Genomic DNA, 22828 nt, shown 5'->3' with positions numbered 1-22828 from the left:
TATTAAGTAGATATTATAATGGGGGACAACGAGGACTTTAGGATTTTAGGATTAAGGTTTTTATCAATAATAAAATTACACAGAAAAACATTTGATGGATTTCAGGCAATTTTACCCATAATTACCCACTTTTCATATTCAATGAAAACTGTAGGAAAAATGTAATGTGCAATATGGACTGGAAAACAGCTGCTTTCTGTGCAGTGTGGCGAAAACGTTTCTTTCGGTGCAGCAAACTGTCACTTTGCGCACTAGTTGCACAAATAACTATTCTCGACTCATAATACGACTTGCACTTTCAAATATATGCAATCAATGTGATCATACCCTTGGATTCCTTCAAAGAGCTTGGAATCTTGAGCGTTTGGAAGAAAATATCCCGAGAAGAATCATAGATTAAATAAAGAATCTCTTTGCTAACTAACTTAGTTAACTTTCTCAACTAGAAAAATTACAATTGAAAACCATAATAAATTATACATAACAGTAATACTATCAGTATACTGAACAGTAATACTATCTACTTTGTATCTTGTAGACCTATCTTTTGGAAATTAGGAAAATTGTTACTGCATTTGAAGTTCGAAGAAGTCAGAAATATCAATAGATCTAATAAAATTTTAAATTTCATCGATCATTTCAACTTCGATAGGACAGGTCAAGAACACATCAGAAACACTCTCTTATTAAACGAGTAATCCATTCATACAGATTTTCACAAAGGACTATTGACTAGAGAAAAAGGAATCTGACAATAGCATTTGAATATCGTTGAACAAAATGAAGTTCATGACGTAATGCGATCAGCCAATCAGAGAGCGTAGTGGGCATGACCTGTCACAAGCATCTTGACTGTACTCGTACATGATTGGTCAAAGGACATCCACCAATAGAAATGGAGAAAAGAGCTCCTTGAACGGAATGTTTGTTTCTCACATGACTTTGATTTTTGATTGATAAATTGAGAAACAATGAATCTAATCGATCAATAATTATGCATCTGTTAATAAAAGCATAGATTGAGTGAACAGTTGACGGTTAGATTTGTAATAAGAGCCATAGTGAGGTTCACGTTATAACGGCAATGGAGAAAGATAGGAGAACAACATTGCCGATCCTCTGTCTTGTCAATGCCTTCTATAGACGGTAGCTGATTCATGTAATATCAACTGTTTATTCACATTTAAAATAATCAATTACATTTTATTAAGCGATAAATTATATTTTTCAATAATTTCATAATGAATTCTGATGATTAAGATGAAATATTTTGTTAATGAATTATTTAATTCTACATTGTTGAGAGACGATGTGGCAACAGAGCAAAGCGAGAAAGAGATAGCTCTATCCGCTTTGTTCAATGATAGACAAGGATAGCAATACCATTGCTAATCAAACACTGCCATTATAACGTGGACCTCACTAAAGTCTGGAGACCTACATGATATCAAGTAGTTATGTTTCATAAATCTTCTACACTATTATTCTATAAGCTTGAAAAACTACAATTGAACGAGCGAAGCGCGTTCTTACTAATGACAAGAGGCTCGTATCGTTCTGTTTGTGAGTGTGCATGTATGTTCAACGATAACGTTCGACTGGTTTCATCAATCAATTTCAAATTCTCAACACATTACCCTTGAAGAACTATACATGCGATAACTCATTAGAATAGAATCAGTCTCATTCATTACAACCAATACGGGGATCCAATAATAATAATAATAATATCGAGTGACCTGGCTGGCTCAGGTCTGGTGTCAGAGTTTTCAGGTCGCAACTGATCAATTTCAGAACCTCTGACATGACCTAACGACTGCTTTTTAGGCAGCCGGGACCGACGGGTTAACGTGTCCATCCAAAACACTTCAAGGATCCAATGTCAGTTTTCTACATTTCAAGGAACTAAGTTTGTAAGAGTTAGTGCCGGTTGCACAAAAGCCGGTTAAATTTCAACCGTGCTTAGTTTCATGAGAACCAATCAGAGAAGCTATCCTTTATAAAAGGCCCTTTCTGATTGGTTCTCGTGGAATTAATCACGGTTAAAACTTGACTGGCTTTTGTGAAACCAAACCTCTGTGTTGGCTTAAGGACAATGAAGTGGAGGATTTTTAATCCATGACAAAAATGAAAGACAAAGAAATTTCCAACAGACAATGACGATGTTTTAAATCATAGTGAAAAAATAAACAAAAATAGACAAACGAACAAACTCCAATCAAGCGATCAACTCCTAATACATCTTGATGTTATTGTTTTTAGTTTCATTAATATTTGACATGATGAGACTTCATTAATCACTCAGCCAGAAATATCGGAGGTGGGTCACAGTCAAGGTCATACCTTGTTTGGCAAGGTCAAGCTCTTAAAACCACATGTGCCTCTTTTCAATTTGTTTCTTCTTCTTCTCCTTCTTCTTCTTCTTCTTCTTCTTCTTCTTCTTTCCTGTGATCGGAAGATTACTCTCACTTGGAATGATCAGGGCAAGAGAAAAAAAGGGGGGATTCAAAACATGATGAGGCTTTTGTGTATCAAATTTATGCATAGCCTACGTTGTCAAGAGTAGAGAGTGGAATTGGATACTATCCTTGATATTATAGGGTGCTTTTGGGAGAGTGCCGGAATACTGGTCTCACTTGAAAAGTACTCAGCTGTCACCAGAACAAGAACAAGATATGGGTCATATGAATAAAGTTGATCATTTGCTTATACTTCTAAAATATGGAACATTTGCTTCATTTTCTATAAATAAGCGTGAGCATAACATTTTGCTCATGCTCATCTAAAATATAGTTTGAGCATTTGCTCAAAAGTAAAAACTTATACTCAAAATTGTATGAATGAACTAGAGCATTTTCTCAAGTTTTGAAGCAAATGCTTCAAAAAAGGTGAGTCTAGTCTAGAGCAGCTTATCACCTTCCGCTCATAGTAAAATGGCTCAACTAATTCGTTTGAGGAAAAGGAAACTATATCAGTTACGATAACAATCAATAGTTGAGAACTATAAATCTCTTTTTAGATTGAATCATGATATTAATGATTCAACCATCAATATCAATGGTGATACTATCACCATTAAGCTGGGTTTACACCAAAGTTATTAACAAAATGTTAATAACTTAATCCTCATAGATTCTATTACATTAAACGGAACTTAACAAACACACATGTTCATCACGTGTATGATAAGTTATGCTCAATCTAATAGAATCTATAAGGATTAAGTTATTAACATTTTGTTAATAACTTTGGTGTAGACGCAGCTTTATTCCTACAAAAGAATAAATACTAAAGATACCTATCCGATATAAATATAGCCATCACAGAATAGGAAATAGGCATTCAAGATGATGAGAGTGTAGACGATTATAAGAAGGCTATTGAGATTATAAGATTGAGCTGATATTATAGAAATGACATTTCTCCACGCTATTATTTCGAAATTCTGAACTCAACTAACCTAAAACTCTATTCATTAATAGAAAACAGAGCAGACGACGCAAACACAAGCGGTGCACCTTACCATAGATGAAGGATAAGCACAAGCTGTCTATATTTCTTGTCTCTGACCCTACTTGCATATTTAGCGCTTCCGTGAGCTATAAAAACAAAGTAAGGCTACAAAAGCGAATCAGCTGATGAAAAATCTTTAAAATACGTGAGTATTTGCTCCAGTGTTCAGGAGCATAAGGTAAGAGTATAAGGTAAAGCTTATTCATATAAAAATGAGCAAATGCTTATGCTTCTACCTAATGCTCATGAGCAAAACCTTATGCTCCATGCTCATGCTCATAAGCATATGCTTTGGTTTCATTCATATGGCTCATTGGGTCAAATTTAATATATTTACACATATAAATAATTTTAGAAATCATGAAGTGTAAACATAACCTATTTTTGGACAATTTCCATCTAAATTTTGACCCAAAATAATATATTATTATTTTAAATTTATTATTATAATAAATTTTGGAAAGGAACAGTTTTGGACTTTGAGGTTACTGTTTCTTTCTCAATCACCTATATAATTGGGAATCATATTGTATGTATCAATGTTTAAATAAATGAATAAATATATACGAGAGATAAAAGTTCTTGATAGTCTTCCATTCTTTGCTATATTTTTGTTACTCCTACATTATACCTTATTCTCCATTCGTTAGTATGTAATGTAGGAAATTGCTGAAATGAGTAGAATGCCAGAATATGGGACCAAAGACTGTGATATCCATCGTCTGTTTTCAATATTTCCTGTTAATTATATAAATATTGAACATATAGAGTTCATCAAACACTCTTATTTATTCATCAGATTCAATTCATCCATTCATTTATTAGATAGAACAAACAATACAATGAACGGAAAAGAACAGGTATTCAGTTATACTAGTCTGATGAAACCAGGATTTCATGATCAATGAATGCAGAAAAATGGAAACCATATTGTATTAGGCAGAGTTAGGTGATGCATGAGTTTGGCAGAGGTGGATGAAATTCAAATTCTCCCAAGATGCAATCAGGGAGAACATATTCAGAAAAATGGATATTTGAAAAGGATATTTTGCATGAATAATGTTATTCGAGGCCGAATAAATTCGAAAAAGGTTCTACCAAGTTCATTCAAATTGTAGAGATTCCATTAAACTGTGCATAGTAATAAAAATGCTGGAATATCAATTTCGGATCTTGAAACTGGGTGGCTCCACAAAATTGAGGTAGAATTAGACTCTTCTGCTGAGGCATTTGTATTCATTTATTCATTGAAATTTGAGTGAATCATTACATCCCTTCTCACTGCAATCATAATGGTTATAAGTCATACATTGATAATTATTATCAAACGAAACCCCCAATTGAATTCTATAAATCACCCCGAATACTTCTTCTACTGCAAATCTAATTGGGAGCTACAGCAGTTGAATATAATGCTGGTACAGCATTTAATTGAGATTTTCGTTTAATAATCATTATTCATTAATTAACATTTGAACAAATGCAATTTCCAAATTCATTACTATCATAATACATTTTAATAAGACTGGTTTTATCAATAATGGTATCTAGGAATTCATAGAAATACATGAATACTGGGCATTTGCATTAAAGACTTGTCATTCAATTTTGTTATTGTGCAAAATACTACAATCATAATATAATTATTATGAAATTGGAGGGAAAATTAGGAACAGCATGTACTATTTCTGTCCAAAAATTTTGATAAAAAGTTAATGTTGAATTTTGTTGATAATGTTGTCCAAAGTTTGAGGTTATGATATCACACACTGCTTCTTAACTTTATTTTTGATCCAGGAATAATATTCAAAGATTTTGAACCATATTCAATCATTGACATCGACATCTTATCAGGGAATGGAAAAGATTCTCGATTTGATTCGATGCTGGGAGCTACCAAATTACCACAGGCTCATGCAAACTTGATCTTTATAATTTATTCTTGTGCCAATAGAAATGCAAATCAGACGAATGGATCCAATAAATTCTACAAGAACTTATTGAGTAAGCGATAAAAAAGAAGAGACCTTTATAATGAAGAGTATAAGGTGAAGGAGACATCAGGTGGAAAGAGGGACTGAGACAGACGCTGGGAGAAATAGAGGAGGAGAGAGACTTGGTATGGGAATGAGAGATGCAGTCAGAGAGAGAATAGAGTGAGAGTGACACACAGAGGGTGAATCACAAAGAGAGAGAGAGACAAATGAGAAGGAATGGCAGAGATGGAGTGAGAGACAAATGAGAAGGAAAGATAATATATAGAATAGATTAGATTAGATTAGATTTATTTATTTATGTATGTTACAGAGAGAGAGAGAGAGAAAGGGAGAGACAAATTTATGTATGTTACTGAGAGAGAGAGAGAGAGAGAGAGAGAGAGAGAGAGAGAGAGAGAGAGAGAGAGAGAGAGAGAGAGAGAGAGAGAGAGAGAGAGAGAGAGAGAGAGAGAGAGAAAGAGAGAGAGAGAGCTTTAAAGAGAGGGTGTAGAAATCAGAGAGCATGGCAGGAAGAGATCAACAAATAATCGTCGACGCTTTGAAAAGGATACAGAATAAATCCTTCTCATCAACTGAAAAATAATTTGGATTTAGAAACGTATTCTTATGAGAGGGAGTGAGAGACAAAGAGAGAGTGAGAGTGTGTGATACTAGATAAGAAGATGATTGTAAATGGAACAAAGAGAAGAATATGGAGTGAAGAATGATGTCGAAGTAAGAGATATGATGGGAAGGAACGGAGAGATGGTGATGAAGTAAGTTGATGTGTGAGAGAGTAAGAGATATAACAAGAGAGAAACAGATAAGGAAGGAGAGAAAAGAGTACAAAAGTATGAGGGTGTGAGAAGCAGCGAGAGAGAAGCTGTGAGGGGGGAAGAGAGAGAGAGAAAGAGAAATATTAATATGATATCTGAGGGTGATAGAGTGAGTGAGATCAGTTTCTTTGGTAAGAGAGAGAGATACAGGGAGAGAAATTGGGAAGAGAGAGAGAGTGAGTGAGAGAGATTATGAGGGGGTGAGGAGATGAGAGAGAGAGAAACTGATTGAGAGGGAGAGAGAGATTTGATTTTGAAAAAAGAGAGACTGAGAGAGAAAGCGATTTGAAAAGAGTGAAATATGGAAAAAGATCAAGATATTGAGAGAGTGAGGGAGAGATAGTGAGAGAGAGAGTGAAGGAGAAATAGAGAGTGATGGAGGGTGAGTGTTGGTGAGAGATTGATTGATTGATTGATTGAGTACTTCATTTATGTAGATTACAATATAACTGGCTTATACACTAAAAAGTAAATTCACTTATTAATAGTATATACACTTATTTGATAGCTTACAATACAGCAAAGTTTTAGATGAATTTACATAACATAAACAGAGAAAATAATTATTGAACTGTAAAATTATATAAAAAATCAATTTGGAATAACTATATAAGATAATATTGTAATGCATCCACATGAAGATACAGCAAACATTATAGCTTAAAATACAGCAAGATTATAGATGAATTTACATAATATAGACTAAGAAAATAATCTTCTTATTAGAGAATGAGAACATTTTCTTAAAAAGAGAGAGAGAGAGGGAATGAGAAAGATTAAGATTGAGACAAAGACAGAGAGAAGATTGATTGATTGTTTGATTAGCTGCCTTTATGAAAAACCTAGGAGGGGGTGAAGTTGGGGCGCAACCGGCCCTCTCTCGCACTTAATCCTCGAAGAGAGAGAGAGAGAGCGACAGTGAAACAGGGAATGAGCGTGTGTGAGAGAGAGATAGAGTGTGGATGAGAGGAGAAAAGATGACACAAGAAAAGAGAGAAAAACAAGCGAAAAAGTGGAAAAACAAATGCGGTTGAACTAGTTTGACAAATTAGGTCCGGCAACACAATAACAACTGGCTGAGAAAAAAGTTTTAATAGTTGCAAAAGAATAAAAAGTTGGAAAAATGGCATAACTGGTGAAATGTCAAGGGTAATGCTCTCTGCCTACATGAGCCAAGATTAATGGCGGCAACCCTCTGATATAATGTGAGTCACATGCTGTCACACATGTGAAATTATAAAATGAAAAGATGTTCCATATCACATGAGCCAAGTTGATATTTTTCCAGTTCGGTGCCATTGATTGCGAATTGCTATTTTGAAAGCGGCTTTTTCATTGGAGATGAGAAAATAGTAGTCACTCGTGAATTCATGATATTTTCAAGACAATATTCTAATTCAATTATGGATAAATATCACTATATCTCTCCAAAAATATCTTATTGATTGAGTACTTTATTTATGTAGATTACAATATATACTGGCTTATACACTTATATACATCTAGCCCTCAGGCTCGCTTCGCTCGCCATATACGTCTAGCCAGGGGGCTCCGCCCCCTGGACCCCCGACTGGATCGTCCAAGAATGAGATCAGCAGGCTCGCTTCGCTCGCCTGCATTTTTCATTTGAGCATTTTTATCATATGTTAGGACAATCCAGTCGGGGGTTCAGACTAAACGTCTGGCTAAACGGATATGGCGAGCGAAGCGAGCCTGACGGCTAGTAATATAATATTCTCAGGATTGAAGTAGCAGTGCCCAATCAATTATTTTTCCGCGATAAATGCATTTAAATCTTCAACTTGGTGCCAACCTAACAAAGTCAACTCAACTTAATGCCAACCTGACAAAATTATTAATTTAGTTGCCAGTTAACAACTGTTTCGAAGAGGTACTCTATCTAGATTATTGTTCTATAGTAACATATGATATGGAAATTTCAATTATAATTAAGAGATTGGGAGAAGAAGAATATACATGCTGAAAGACGAACTTTAAACCCTTAAAAACAACCCTTAGAGTTGGAATATTGCCAAAAGATTTCTTAGTGCGCCTCTAAAGGGCCAACTGAACATACCTACCAAATTTGAATGTTTTTGGTCCGGTAGATTTTTAGTTATGCGAGTGAGTGAGTGAATGAGTGAGTGAGTGAGTGAGTCAGTCAGTCAGTCAGTCAGTCAGTGAGTGAGTGCCATTTCGCTTTTATATAATTATATAGATTAAACAGAACTTGACAAACATTATCTGTTTAATCTAATAGAATTTAATATCGGTGACCGAGCTTCGCTCTGGAGTACAAAAGCATAACAAATCACAAAATAAGAAATTATAATAGCATTCATACAGAAATGTTCTATCTAATCACAGTAAATTGAGATTAATTCCCAGAGGAATGCTAAAATTTCCCTCACAAAGGCCCAGTTGCACAAGAACCGGTTAAATTTTAATCCTAATTAACTTCACGTGAACCAAATCAGAGAATACCATTCCAATAAGATGGATCTACTGGAATTAATCAGGATTGAAAATAACCCGGCTTTTTTGCAACCTGCACTGAGTACCTGATTGGATGATTACAAAAGTTCAATAGCTGAGTCATAATTTTGACACAGTCCCACACACATGAACTCGCTCACTCACTTCCATCACCAACAGACGACGAAATCATTATTATCAGCTGTTTTTTCGAGGCTGAATGATAATTATCCTTTTGATGTCCTTCAGCGAATTTTCCCAGGGATGAGACCTAGTGCAATCGAATCTTTATATTATAAACCTACTATGTTCTGAATTTCGTAAAAATCGTTGGAGCAGTCTTTGAGATCCGGTGAAATACAAAAATACAAACATATCAACATCTAAGCATCTATCCAAACATCAAAACAGAAGTTGCTCGTTTAATAGTATAGGATAAGGACGGAAAACTACCGTACAAAAATAATCGATGTGTGGGTGTGTAAGACTTAAGGTGCGTACAGATATACGCGCCGCGAACATGAGCAATTCACTTTTAATCAGCTGATGCCAAGCTTTTTATATCTGTATCTTACCGTTTCTGTGAAAATACAGATATAGTCAGCTGATTAAAAGTGAATTGCTCATGTTCGCGGCGCGTATGTCTGTACGCACCTTTAAGTGATTCTCTTCTTGAAGAAAATCTATTCCAGTAAATTCTAAAGATCTCCTTCTAAAATATCATTCTGAGAAAAATAACTTTAGGTATTGGATTATTCATCTATGATTCTATTCAGTTGGATCTACATAATGAACTTGCAGGACAGTGTCACATAGATAATTCAATACTTGCTTTCATGGCCAAACCCAATTCCCAACTTGTGGAGTTCCAGTGGAAGAATTAAGTGAAACGCAATATGGTTAACAGTATTGGGAATTGAAATATGTTCATGAGATAAACTTGTAAATTATTGCTTCTGATCAGTATATTCTTCATTTATATTACTATGGAACGTTGATTGATTCATTGATTGAGTACTTTATTTATGTAGATTACAATATATACTGGCTTATACACTTATATACAATAGCTTACAATACAGCAAAAGAAATACAGGAATACAGATGAATTTACATAATATAGACTAAGAAAATAATTATTGAACTGTATATGATATGAAAAAGTAATTTGTAATATAATAACTATAGATAATTTTATTGTTATGCATCTACATAAATTGGCGGAGCTTTGGACATATCAATGTCCATTCTTCGGAAAGAATATTAAAAATATCCTCCCCACTAACTCTCTACCAAAACGTTCAAAGAGATTCTATCCTCCATGGTTCTCTATTAACTCTGGTACTGTGATGCAGCACTCTAAACATTAAAATAAGTAATTTTAAAACTTTAGGAGATAGGTACTCCAACATAATACTAAGTCTTTAATAAAAGAAACCCACGAAATCATGCTCTGTTTATTAAAAAAACTATTTAATGATCAATATTCCTTTTTCTTTACATAACATATTTCCAATATTGTAATAGATAAGTGAGAATACTATTAAGGTAGAATTCTGCAGAATTTTTTATTTTACAGTGCTATTATAGATGGGAATTCTTCCCCCACACACGGACCAATAGTCTATGTGGGGGAATATTTATCTCCTGAAAATATTTATTATTGAATTGTAATGTAAATGTTTTATTGATGTATTTTTTTGATGGAAATAAATTGAATTGAATTGGTAATGCATTGAGTACTTGAAATATAGCTCAAGAATGAGGGTTTAAAAGGGGATTCTACTTTGATTCTGCCCTGCATTGTCTTAAATCTCATTTACTATAAGTTTTGTTGTTTATCTTTGTTTATTGTGTTGTATCCATGGTGAGGTCCACGTTATAATGGCAGTGGAGAAAGATAGGAAAACAACGTCGTCGATACTCTGTCTTGTCTAAGCCTTCTATAGACGGTAGCTGATACAGGTTTATTGATGTAATATCAACTGTTTATTCTCGTTTAAAATAATCATTCATATTCTATTAAGCAAGAGATTATATTTTTCTATAATTTCATAATGAATTTCCAAAACTAAGATGAGATATTTGATAATAATTTATTATTTATTCTACATTTTTGGAAGATAGCAGAACAACGTTGCTGAACCTCTGTCTTGTCAATGCCTTCTATAGACGGTAGCAGATACAGGTTTTTCGATGTAATATTAACTGTTCATTCCCGTTTAAAATAATCAATCATATTTAATCAAGCAAGAAATCATATTTTTCAATGATTCCATAATACATTTTCATAATATTAAGGTGATGTATATTTTGTTTATTAATTATTAATTCTGCATTGTTAAAATATCTGGCAACAGAGCAAAGCGAGAAAGAGATAGCGCTATCCGCTTTGTTGAGTGATAGACAAGGATAGCAATACCATTGCTAATCAAACATTGCTATTATAACGTGGGCCTCACTTTAGGCATTGCTAAAATTTAAAATATTACTAATACATTTTAGAGCAGGTCATGAGTGGTGTTCTAATATTGTTGCTTTTTATCCAAAATAAATTGAAACAAGCTTGGAAGACCTGTCAAAAAAGTCTGTAAGTTTCCGTTTGAAATGAACCAGATTCTGATTCAGCTATCTAAAGCAGATCAATAAATTTTTTGAAGGTCATCAGCTCACTGTTATCTCAAATAATTTAAAATCCTAAATCTTCTAATCAACCAGGATTCTCACTTTTGCTTAAAAATATTCATATACATAATAATATACATAATAACATATTCAAATATTGGAAAATATGTCACATGAAACTGTGTTATTCCACGGATGATAGTTATTCACAAGCTCTCCTTCTTCTTCTTCTTCTTCTTCTTCTTCTTCTTCTTCTTCTTCTTCTTCTTCTTCTTCTCTTCTTCTTCTTCTTCTTCTTCTTCTCTTCTTCTTCTTCTTCTTCTTCTTCTTCTTCTTCTTCTTCTTCTTCTTCTTCATCTTTTTCTCATTTGTCTTCTTTATATTCTTTTCCTTTCTGACTATTCATTCTCTTTTATTTTTTCTCTCCTTCATTTATCATTTTCTTTGTTCTACTCCTTGCCATTGATCTCCTTTTACGTGATCTGCTTTATCTTTCTCTTGTGCCATCTCCTTCCATATTCCTTTCTGTTCTTCTTTCTCTTCTTCATGATCTCCTTCTTCCATATTGGCAAGGAATTTCCTTTTTCGAATTATTCTCCTGTATTGTACATCAACTTCTCCCTCTTCTTATTCTCCTGCTTTTCCTCTCCTTTTTCTTCCTCTTCTTATCCTTCTTTTTCTCCTCTTCTATTTCTCATGATCTTCTTTTTTTCTCCTTCCCTATAACCTCAAAAAAATTCCTTCCCCAATTCTCCTTCTTCCTCTTCTTCTTCTCCTTATTCTCCTCTCATTTTTCATCATAATCTTCTTCTTTCTCCTCTCCTTCCCGTATATTCTCAAGAAAATTCCTTCTCCAATTATCCTCCTTTAGCGTACTCCTTTTTCTCCTTCTTCTTCTCTTGCTTCTTCTCCTCCTTCATCATCATTATCTTTTATTCCTGTTTCTTCTCAAATTCATAGCAATCAATCAGCTATGTAATCGCCTACCTGCATTGAAAAACAGATCACTTTGTTGGCTCCGACCTACGTTTATGTCTTTCAGAAATGTCACTTGCTCTTCCTTCCATCTTCTGCCCAAATTGTCACTCTCTCACTCTCTCTCTTCTTGCTCTCTCTTCCTCCCTCTCTTCATTCCTCCTTGTTGTTCTCTCACTTCTTCCATTTATCCGTTCAACGGCTGAACTGGAAACTGAATAAAGAAAAAGAATGTTACCAATCCACCAGTTAGAGTAGGCCTTCCTAAGTTTATCTCTTTTGATAAGTCTCCTCTCTTTTTATTCACTTCTCCTCTTTCATGTCCTCCTACTTCTTTCTTCTTTCTATTCTTCTCCTCATTCTTCTTCTTCGTGTGTCACAAATTGGAGAGAGAATCAGAGTAAAGGAGGATAAAACAGAATAGAATGAAGATAGAGAGAGAGATTTATCGATTGATTGATTATTTGCCTTTATAGGGGCGGAGTTAGGACTCCAGGTCCTCTCTGCGACACAACCCTTTACTAAACATAAGATTACAAAAATAATATATATATAGAGAAATAGAATAAGAGAAAGAGAAAGATAGAAAAAGAGAGAGACAGAGGTTGAGTGAGAGTCAGAGTCTGACAGATACTCTTCCATCTTCACATTTCTGAATTCTTTTCCATAGATTCTTTTCTGCGACATTATCAATTGAGCGGAGGGGGAGGGCATCCTTCCAATCTTCATTCCTAAACTCTTTTTCTTTACTTCAGTTTTCGAGACACGTGGGTCGGCGGGTGAGGTGGGGGGAAGGGGGAGGCGAAAGACGGGATTCTCCTCTTTGATGCTCTCCAATTCGTCTCTTTTGGACTCTATTTTATTTGTGCGAAGTTTTAGTATAAATAGCGGTTGGCGTCGATGGGTGAGTTACAGTCTAGCAGTCTGCAGATAGCTTGACAGTTCCTCCAGTATACAATGGCCGCCCTTAAAGCTTTGGTGAGTACTGTTGTTGATCTACGGTTAAATTTAACCGGGAATTTGATTTTTTCATTTAAATCATGATCATCAATTCCTTATGTTGTCGTACTGTTGATCTCCGATTAAGATTTAACCGTCGATTTAATATTTACTCAAATCAGGATCATCTATTCCATCTTCTGATCTCCTGTTCAAATCTTGATCTCTGGTTAAGTTTTCTTTTTGAATCCCGATCTTCAATTTCATAGGATGTAACCGTAGATTCTATTCTTATTCATTGTCGTACTGTTAATCCACAGTTAAGATTTAACCGTAGATTTGATTCTCATTCTAATCAAGATCACTTATTCCATCTTTCGATCCCCTGTCAAATCTTAATCTCCGGTTAAGTTTTCTTTTGAATCCTAATCTTTAATTTCATAGGATGTAACCGTAGATTCTATTTTTATTCATTGTCGTACTGTTGATCTACAGTTAAAAGATTAAACCGTAAATTTGATTCTCATTCTAATCAAGATTATCTATTCCATATTTTGATTTCCTGTCAAATCTTAATGACCAATTAAGTTTTCTTTTTTAATCCCGATCTTCAATTTCATGGGTTGTCGTCCATAGGTTAAATCATTGGTAATAATTCATTTAAAGTATTAAGCCAACCTTCAAAATTAAAAATCTTCAAATCATTATTCCTGGACCGAAAATCAAGTGACGAAGTAGTGTGTGGCTTCATAAACTTAACCTTTGGAAAACATAAACATTTTTTCAAAAATTTTTGGAGAGAAATAGTACAGACTTTGCCTAGGTTTTCCTCCAATGTCATATAACTATATTATGATTATATTGTTTTGTATAATGAATGAATCAATGAGTAGAATCTAATCTCCGTTCAAGTATTGAGCATTAATTAGATCTCCATCTCAGATTAAATCTGTTGATTTCCGACTTGATTTTGAACACATAGCTAGTATTTGTTCTGTTTGAACTTCAGTTAAAATTATATTTTTGAGATTTGATGAACCGTAGACTTGAATTTTATTCTTATCCTGATCATTGATTCGATCTAGTCCATCGGTTGAATCTAAATCTCCGGATAAGTCTCAAGCATTATTTGAGTTTCCATCTTTGATTGAATCGGTTGATCTTGATCTGAATTATGAACACATAGGTGGTATTTTTTCTGTTTAAACATCAATTTAATTAATTTATCAATTATTATAAAACGAAAATTCCTTAATAATAATTATTTATAATTAACATTTGAACAAATGCAACTTCCAATTTATTTCAATCAATTAAAATTCATATTTTTGATTTTTCATCCACAACTTATTTTTGATTTTTGATTTGATCTGTTCATCTGTCGGTTAAAGTTCCATTGTTGATTTGATTTCAAATATCCAATAGTGAACTACAATTATTACTCATTCTCGTAGTTGATTGGTAGAGTGGATATTGTCCAAACTTCGCCAAGCCCGCCAACAAATAAAGAAGTCATTCTATTCTATTCTATAATTTGTTAGTTGAGATTCTCCTAAATCTATCTTAATTAACCTTTGATTCATCTTGTGATTCTCAACTAAATCTTGATAATTGGTTGAATCTATTTCTCTTAAACTAAGTTTTGAGATTGATTAATTTTTCCTAATTGGAATTGAACCTTATCTTCTTATCCAATTCTCCAATCAGGACCATATTGCCTGATGAAATTGAATGGTGAGGTCCACGTTATAATGGCAGTGTTTGATTAGCAATGGTATTGCTATCCTTGTTCCTTGTCTATCATTCAACAAAGCAGATTATCTCTTTCTCGCTTTGCACTGTTGCCAGATCGTCTTCCAACAATGAAGAATTGATAATCAATCAACAAAATATTTCATCTTAATTCCGGCTGAATACTCGTTTATTAGTTCGAATTTTTTCATGCATAAACATGACCCAGCAATTCAGACTTATTCAATTTTATCTTGATCTTCGAAGGATCCTATTCAGATTTCAATTTCTTATGATATTCAGTCATTGTTCAATATTTAATTGATACATCCTTTACTAGCGGTAACCCGTGCTCCACAAGGGTCCATTTTAAATCTTGATAAGCTGAAAACTTGATCTACTGAAATCTTGAAGAATTTATAATAGGTCTATAACTATCCTCGGTAAATTGAGAATATATATGCAGAATCCCAAGTTAATCAGTTGAGTAGTTGAGACGTGATGATGCGTCATTCGCGTATTTCCTATCCCCTACGTGTGCAAGCTAATTCTCTTCTCTATTACATTGAAGATTATATAAAGGACAGAATGAAAAGGTGCTGGGAAGAAAGAAAGAAAATTCAAGCGAATAAACGAAGAAAGAGGACTAACCAGAGACTACAGTGATCCTATGTGGTCATATAATCAATTAAATTTAAATTTAATTGAATTTAAAGGTTATATATTCTATAAAATTTTAATTTGATTTCAAAACTCCTTCATATCCGACTCATCCAATCGGTTATCAATTGAATTTTAATTCATGATTGAATTCCTCTCAATAATCTTATCTCACGTCTTATGTTAAAATAAATATTTACTCTCAAATTATTTTTTAATACTCTATAACAGGTGCATTATTACAAGCATTGCCTACTACATGTTGCAGTTACAACTTCAACTAGAGCCGCATCTCCAGAAAATGTTTTTCTTCCAATTTTCTCTGCAAACTTGACAAATTATCTAGTGTATGATTGAACTTCAAATTATCTATTTTTCAGATCATCCTCGCCGTCGTCGCCGCCTGCTTGGCCGCTGAGGAGAAGAGGGACAAGAAGGATGTGATTGCCGCGTACCCAGCTGGTGAGTACAATTTTTTTTAGAAAAAACATATTTTCAAATCATTTATCAATAATTGATCGTGACTAAACCTCATGAAAAATTGTCCAAGCTACAAATTCTTCAACAGCCTCAAGTAGTACATATCCAATATTAGTGAAATGTCTAATTATTGTCCCAGCTGGTCAATTCAAATTTTTCACAAAATAATCATATTTTCAAATCATTCAACAATTGATCGTGACAAATTCCCCAGAGAAATTGGCCAAGCTTCAAATTCTTTAACAGCCTCAAGTTGTACACATCCGGTAGTAGTAATATCTTCATTGTCCCGCAACTGTTCAGTTCACATTTTTCACAAATAATCATATTTTCAAATAATTCATCAATTGGTCGTGAGAGATCCCCAAGAAAAATTGTCCAAGCTTCTAATTTTTTTACAGCCTGAAGAAGTACACATCCTGTAGTGGTGATTCTTCATTGTCCCAGCTGGTTAATTCACATTAATAATATATTCACCAATAATTATTATAATCAGTGGAACAACTAAAACACTAAAGACCATTCCAACAATGCAGTTTTACTTTAATAATGTATACTTCTATAAAATCTTTGTATTTAGTGATAATAATGTAAAATATTTCTTCTATGTTTGGTTTTGGAGCATCCACTCCTGATGTATCATGCACTGTGTTCCTTAGTGTTCAGAATTAATACCCTTGTTACAAGGTCTCAATCGTATTTCCAGTCTCCGTTATAACTAAAAAGTCTAAATATCGTATTGTTCATCTCAACTTGTAAGTTTGAGACCATACAGGTACAAATACTTGCAATTTTAATATTCACTTGTGTTCTTTAATTCAATATTTTCGAAATTAGATCAAGATTTTGCTGCTGATAAGATAACTCCTTGTTGCTGTTCAACTCTCCAGTATTTGACATTGATTTCAAATTGAGACTACTATACCAGTATTATGAATGATGCTATCTTGAATCATGTGCACTATTTGAGAAGAATACCTCTCCGTTCACGTTCTTATCACTTTACTTGGTGTTTAGTTCTCTACATGTAGCCTGTAGTAAGAGTTATCAAATTTCATATTCCATTAGGATTTGAAATCATTCTTCAACTGAATTTTTCAGTTTCCTACATCCTGTAAGTTATCAAATTCAATACTTTTCCAGAACTTTGAAATAATTTTCCAACTCTATTGTTCAGTTTTCTACATCCTATAAGCAATCAACTAGTTATAACTATTTTAGTTATAATAATGTGAAATATTTCAGTTTCAAAGCATCTGAATTTGAGAATTCACTTTGTGGAAATACTCGAGGACTGGAAATTTTGTGAATTGAAGAACTACAAGACTTAACCTATTTCGGACTATGTGTTATCTAAATTTGAATTTGGAAATTATCTAATTTTGAGAGGAATAGCATCACAAATTCACCTTATTTTCCCTCTACCTATCATTTTGATGATGTACTTATTGTATCAATGAATGATTCAATTCTGATATTACCCAATCTCAGTTAATTTTTCTTTACCTACTTGATTGTTTTGTTGTTCACATCCTACAATATCAACCTCATAATTTTTCCAAAATTCTAAACTAATTTTCCCCTCTTTTTTTTCAGGTTACGGCTACGGTGCTTACCCCTACTCCGCTTACTCTGGTGCTTACCCCTACTCTGCCTACTCTGGAGCTTACCCCTACTCTGCCTACTCAGCCGCCTACCCTGCTGCCTACTCTGCCTACTCAGCTGTTCCAGCTGTTTCAGCTGTCCCAGCTGTTTCCTCCTACTCAGCTGTCCCAGCTGTTTCTGCTGTCCCAGCTGTATCAGCTGTCCCAGCTGTTTCAACCTACTCAGCTGTGCCAGCTGTTTCTGCCTACTCGACTGCCTACCCCTACTCGGCCTACTCTGGAGCTTACCCCTACTCCGCCTACTCTGGTGCCTACCCCTACTCCGCCTACTCTGCAGCTTACCCCTACTCCAGCTACTCAGGAGCTTACCCCTACTCGGCAGCATACTACGGAGGAGCTTACCACGGTGCTTACCCCTACGCAGCTTACCCCAAGGGTGTCGCTATTGCTGCCTAAGTTCTCTACAAAACTTCCAAAAAGTTCTGAAATGTCAGGGTAAATCTTTGGAGTTCATTGGTGGATTGAGACACTGCCTCAGTAGTAACTAGGTAGAGTCTCATTTGCCAATTAGCTCCAAAAATTGTTTTTTCTTGATATTCTGGAACTATTTGTCTATCAAATTCACGCCAGTCATCTACAAGTTACCGCCAGGAAACTGATATATTCTAGATAATATATCAGATTTGTTCAACATTTTTTCAAAAATATTGTAAATTCAAAATTTCCGTTCTCATGCAATAAAAGTTTGGGTAAACCTATACTGTGTTCTCATTCATCTATATACCATTATCAATGTAATAGTTATTATAATATTTATAACTAAGGGGATAGCACTATCTCTTTTTCACTTTGCTCTGTCACCAGATCATCTTTCAACAATGTAGAATTGATAATTAATCAACAAAATATTTCATCTTATCATGAAAATTCATTATGAAATTATTAAAAAATATAATTTCATGCTTAATAAAATATTATTGATTATTTTAAACAAGAATGAACAGTTAATATTACATCAATAAACTTGTATCAACTACCGTCTATAGAAGGCATTGTCAAGACACTTTATCATCAGCAACGTTGTTCTCATTATCTCTCTCATACATTATAAAGTAGACCTCACTATAGAAATACTGTGTTTTACTTCTGATGGTTTTTCAATGCAAGCTTTTCAAAGGTACGTACAGACTTATGCGCCACAAACACGGGCATTCCATTCTCATCAGCTTGTGATTTTCTCATCATATCTGTATTATTGTATAGGAACAGTCGTATGTGCCACAAACACGCTTATTCCATTCTATTATCAGGAAAAGGTATACTACTTATTATATCTGTATCTAATAGTTTCTGTACAGGTATAATATGAATATCTAGCTGATGTAGAGTGGAAAGTGTGTGTTGGTGGCGCATAAGTCTTCACGCTTCACGCACCTTTACAAAATATATCTGGAAAGCTAAAGGTTCATATGAAGCCAAAGACTCAATCACTGGAATTTGAAACATATGTTAATTATAAAACCAAGAACTACGGTATGCTGATATTTTTCTCATGTTTTATCATGCAAACTGTCTACAAATAGTGAGAGTAGATATACATCTCCTTCCAAAGCTCAGGATAACAAAAATTCGTATACTATTAATTCAAATGTATACAGAATTTATTCATTCTCCTTTGGAATGAACTACAAAATAAATAGGAACGCAATATGTTTACAACATAGAATCTAATATTGTACAATTCTATGTTGTGGACATAACTCAATAACCATTGTGTTTCTATATTGTGTCTCAGAAACGAGAATATATTTTACTCCATTTCAATATGGAACAATCCAAAATCTCTGTTCAAAGTGGGCAATATACTAAAACTAGCCGTCAGGCTCGCTTCGATTGCCATATCCGTCTAGGCAGGGGGCTCCGCCCCCTGGACCTCCGACTGCATCGTCCAAAAATGAGATCAGCGGGCTTGCTTCGCTCGCCTGCATTTTTCATTTGAGCATGCTTCATTCCATCAGAATGTCAAAGTACTTTCTCGCTCGATTCAATCACCGACTAATTTCAATTATCTAGTGCATGGAGGAAAACTTCGTTAGGATATTATGAGAGTTATTGTACTCCAGTCTAGCCTTTAAAATTTTCCCACCCCAGCTAAACCTGTGTACTGAATTTTTGAATATATTTCCATCAATTATAGAAAAAGTTGAGAAAACGCGAATAAAACGCTGGAAAAACGCAGATTTTGTGGCGTATCTTATACGTTATTTCAAATCCCTTCTAACACATTATTACACCCTAGCTGAGCTTCTGTAGTAAATTTGAACAATTCCTGTTCATTTGTTCTCGATAAATCTGAGAAAAGGCAAAAAAACGCTGTAAAAACGCTAATTTTGGGCGTATCTTTGACGTTATTGCAAATTCCTTCTAACACAACACTATTACAACCTAGCTGAGCTTCTGTACTAAATTTGAACATTTTCTGTTCATTTGTTCTCGATAAAGCTGAGAAAAGACAAAAAACGCAGATTTTGGGCATATCTTTGGAAATATTCTCAAATCCGTTCTTAGTGCGCCTCTAAAGGGCCAACTGAACATACCTACCGAATTTGAACGTTTTTGGTCCGGTAGATTTTTAGTTCTGCGAGTGAGTGAGTCAGTCAGTCAGTGAGTGCCATTTCGCTTTTATATATATATAGATAATATCAGTATTAGGGCGAGACCATGTAAGGCATTTTTCCAGGCGTTTCTAGACAAGCCGGCAGGACAGGATGGTCTCAGATTGGCTGATTATCATCTGACTCCCAAACGCCAACTCAATCACCCAAGAGGAGAGCCCTGCCGACTTCTCTGAAAACGCCTGAAAAACGCCTAAAATTGTCTCGCTGTTATAAGCACTATGTAGCTCACCCTTGATAGCATTTGTAGCTCATGAGTTATGAGTATGAACAATGTTGTTTACTGGAATTAAATAACGTGATCATCTGGGCTCTGTGTAATTGAGTTATGGAGTGAAGTCGTAGAAGAAGAAGAAGATGATGATGATGATGAAGAAGAAGAAGAAGAAGATGAATAATAATAATAATAATAATAATAATAATCACCTCTCGTGTGAACATGTGCAGCTGACAAAGATCGAGTAGGACAGATTGTAAAAGAGAAAGAAATATAGAGAAGATGGAGAGATATACTATGAGCTGATTGAGAGGTGAACGGTAAAGAGGGAATGAGGAGTGAAAAAATAAGGAGGAAGAGGAGAGGAAAAAATGATGAGAGGTAGAAGAAGGAGAAGAAGAGGAAGAAGACAGAATGGAAGTGAGAGGTGGGTGATTAATGTGAATGATGGGAGGATATGATAGAGGAAGGCTAGTAAAAGAAGTGTGTGGAAGAAGGGTGATGAGGAGAAGGAGTAGAAGGAGAAGAAGGAGCGGGAGAAGGTTTAGCAGGAGTAGGAGAAGAAACAGGAGGAGGAGGAAAAGGTGTTGATGAAGGAGGAAAAGGAGGAGAAGCAGGAAGAGAAGAGGAGGATGAGGTGGAGGAGTAGGATAAGAAAGAGGAGGAAGATAATGAAAAGGAGAAGGGGTATGTGAAGGTTGAAAAGGTGGAGGATTAGGAGTACGAGGAAAAGGGAGAGGGGAAGAAGAAGAAAGAGGAGAAGGAGGAAGAGGCCTTGGAGGAGGATGACGAAGAGGAGGAGGAGGTAATGATGAGGAGTATGAGGAGGAGAAGTAGGAGGAGATGAAAGAGAATGAGGTGGAGGAGGAGCGGAAGGAGAAGGAGACAGATTATGAACAGGGTATAGGAGGAACAGGTGAAAAATGTGGTGAGAGAGAAAAATTAGATTGTTAAAGTAATGGAAATTGATCATGTGGAGGTGGATGAGGAAAAGAATGAGGAAGAAGGATGAAGAAAACATGAAGAAGAAAAAATTGGAAGTCTGGAAGACTTACGAGTAGAAGGAAGACGAAGTTCTTCAAACTCCAACGATATACAGATGGAAATTGATGAAGAATTGCATTTGATGATCGATATTGATATTGCATTTGATATCGAATTCCAAATGATAATCGATATTATCATCAAACAAAAATCCAAAGTTGTATGCTGTAAACCACCTCGAAGACTTCTGCTACTGCTAATATTGACAACCGCTAGATGAGAGCTACTTTTCAAAAATTATATGATCACAATAAATTCAAAAATTTACTCAGATAATAATAATATCGAGTGACCTGGTTGAGTCAGGTCTGGTGTCAGAGATTTCAGGTCGCAACTGATCAATTTCAGGGCCTCTGACATGACCTAACGACTGCTTTTTAGGCAGCCGGGACCGACGACTTAACGTGTCCAACCGAAACACTACCTAGATTTACTCAGATGTAAGCTTACAATACTTGATTTACCTTCGAGGGTATGATCATATTGGATTGTTATCCAATGCACGCGTGGTCATATAATAACCAAGCGTGCAGATGAGAAACAAAATCTGGGTAGAGAGATGGGAACATTCACACTGAAGGCGTGCACTTGCTGGTTGCAGCTACAGACGAGTCACAACATGCTTCGATGACTCTTTCCAAATCTTGTTTTTCGGCTCATGCATGATCTGACGTGCACTTGTACTTACACACATCTAATGTGATCATACACTGAAGTATTTTCCCAAATAATTGAACTTCAATCAACACATTACCAAAAAGATCATACTGAAGCCCTGTTGCACAAAAGGATGTTTGATTTTTATCATAATTGAATAAATTCAAGCGAAACAATTAGAGAGGTCTATCTTGAGAAGAAGGCTTGCTTGATTGGTTCTCTTAGAAATAATTATGGTTGAAATTCGACAGGCTTTAGTAATAGAGAAACAATAGCGTAAGCTATTATGCTATAATATCTTATGCCATTGTTTCCCTTTGCTTTAGTGCAACTGGCACTGATAATATCTTGACTATTTTTATCCTCTTATTGATTCAATTGCACACAATTATTTCCCAAATAATTTGGTGGCGGATCGACA

At 34.8% G+C, this 22828-nt stretch overlaps 2 protein-coding genes across 2 annotated transcripts in view; one reads left to right on the top strand and one right to left on the bottom strand.

The window, feature by feature from the left end:
- The window catches only part of LOC111046719 (ras-related protein Rap-2b-like), a 435025-nt gene that overhangs the window by 186448 nt on the left and 225749 nt on the right, over positions 1 to 22828 (bottom strand).
- Positions 13221 to 18572, top strand: LOC120348772 (cuticle protein 16.5-like). The gene is made up of 3 exons (XM_039436493.1): positions 13221 to 13378; positions 16111 to 16192; positions 17807 to 18572. Exons 1-3 carry the CDS (start codon positions 13358 to 13360, stop codon positions 18268 to 18270), a joined length of 567 nt encoding a protein of 188 aa, XP_039292427.1. The 5' UTR covers positions 13221 to 13357; the 3' UTR covers positions 18271 to 18572.

Source organism: Nilaparvata lugens, chromosome 10 (genome assembly GCF_014356525.2).
Source record: "Nilaparvata lugens isolate BPH chromosome 10, ASM1435652v1, whole genome shotgun sequence".
Taxonomy (NCBI): domain Eukaryota; kingdom Metazoa; phylum Arthropoda; class Insecta; order Hemiptera; family Delphacidae; genus Nilaparvata; species Nilaparvata lugens.
This window is presented reverse-complemented; position numbering and strand designations above follow the sequence as displayed.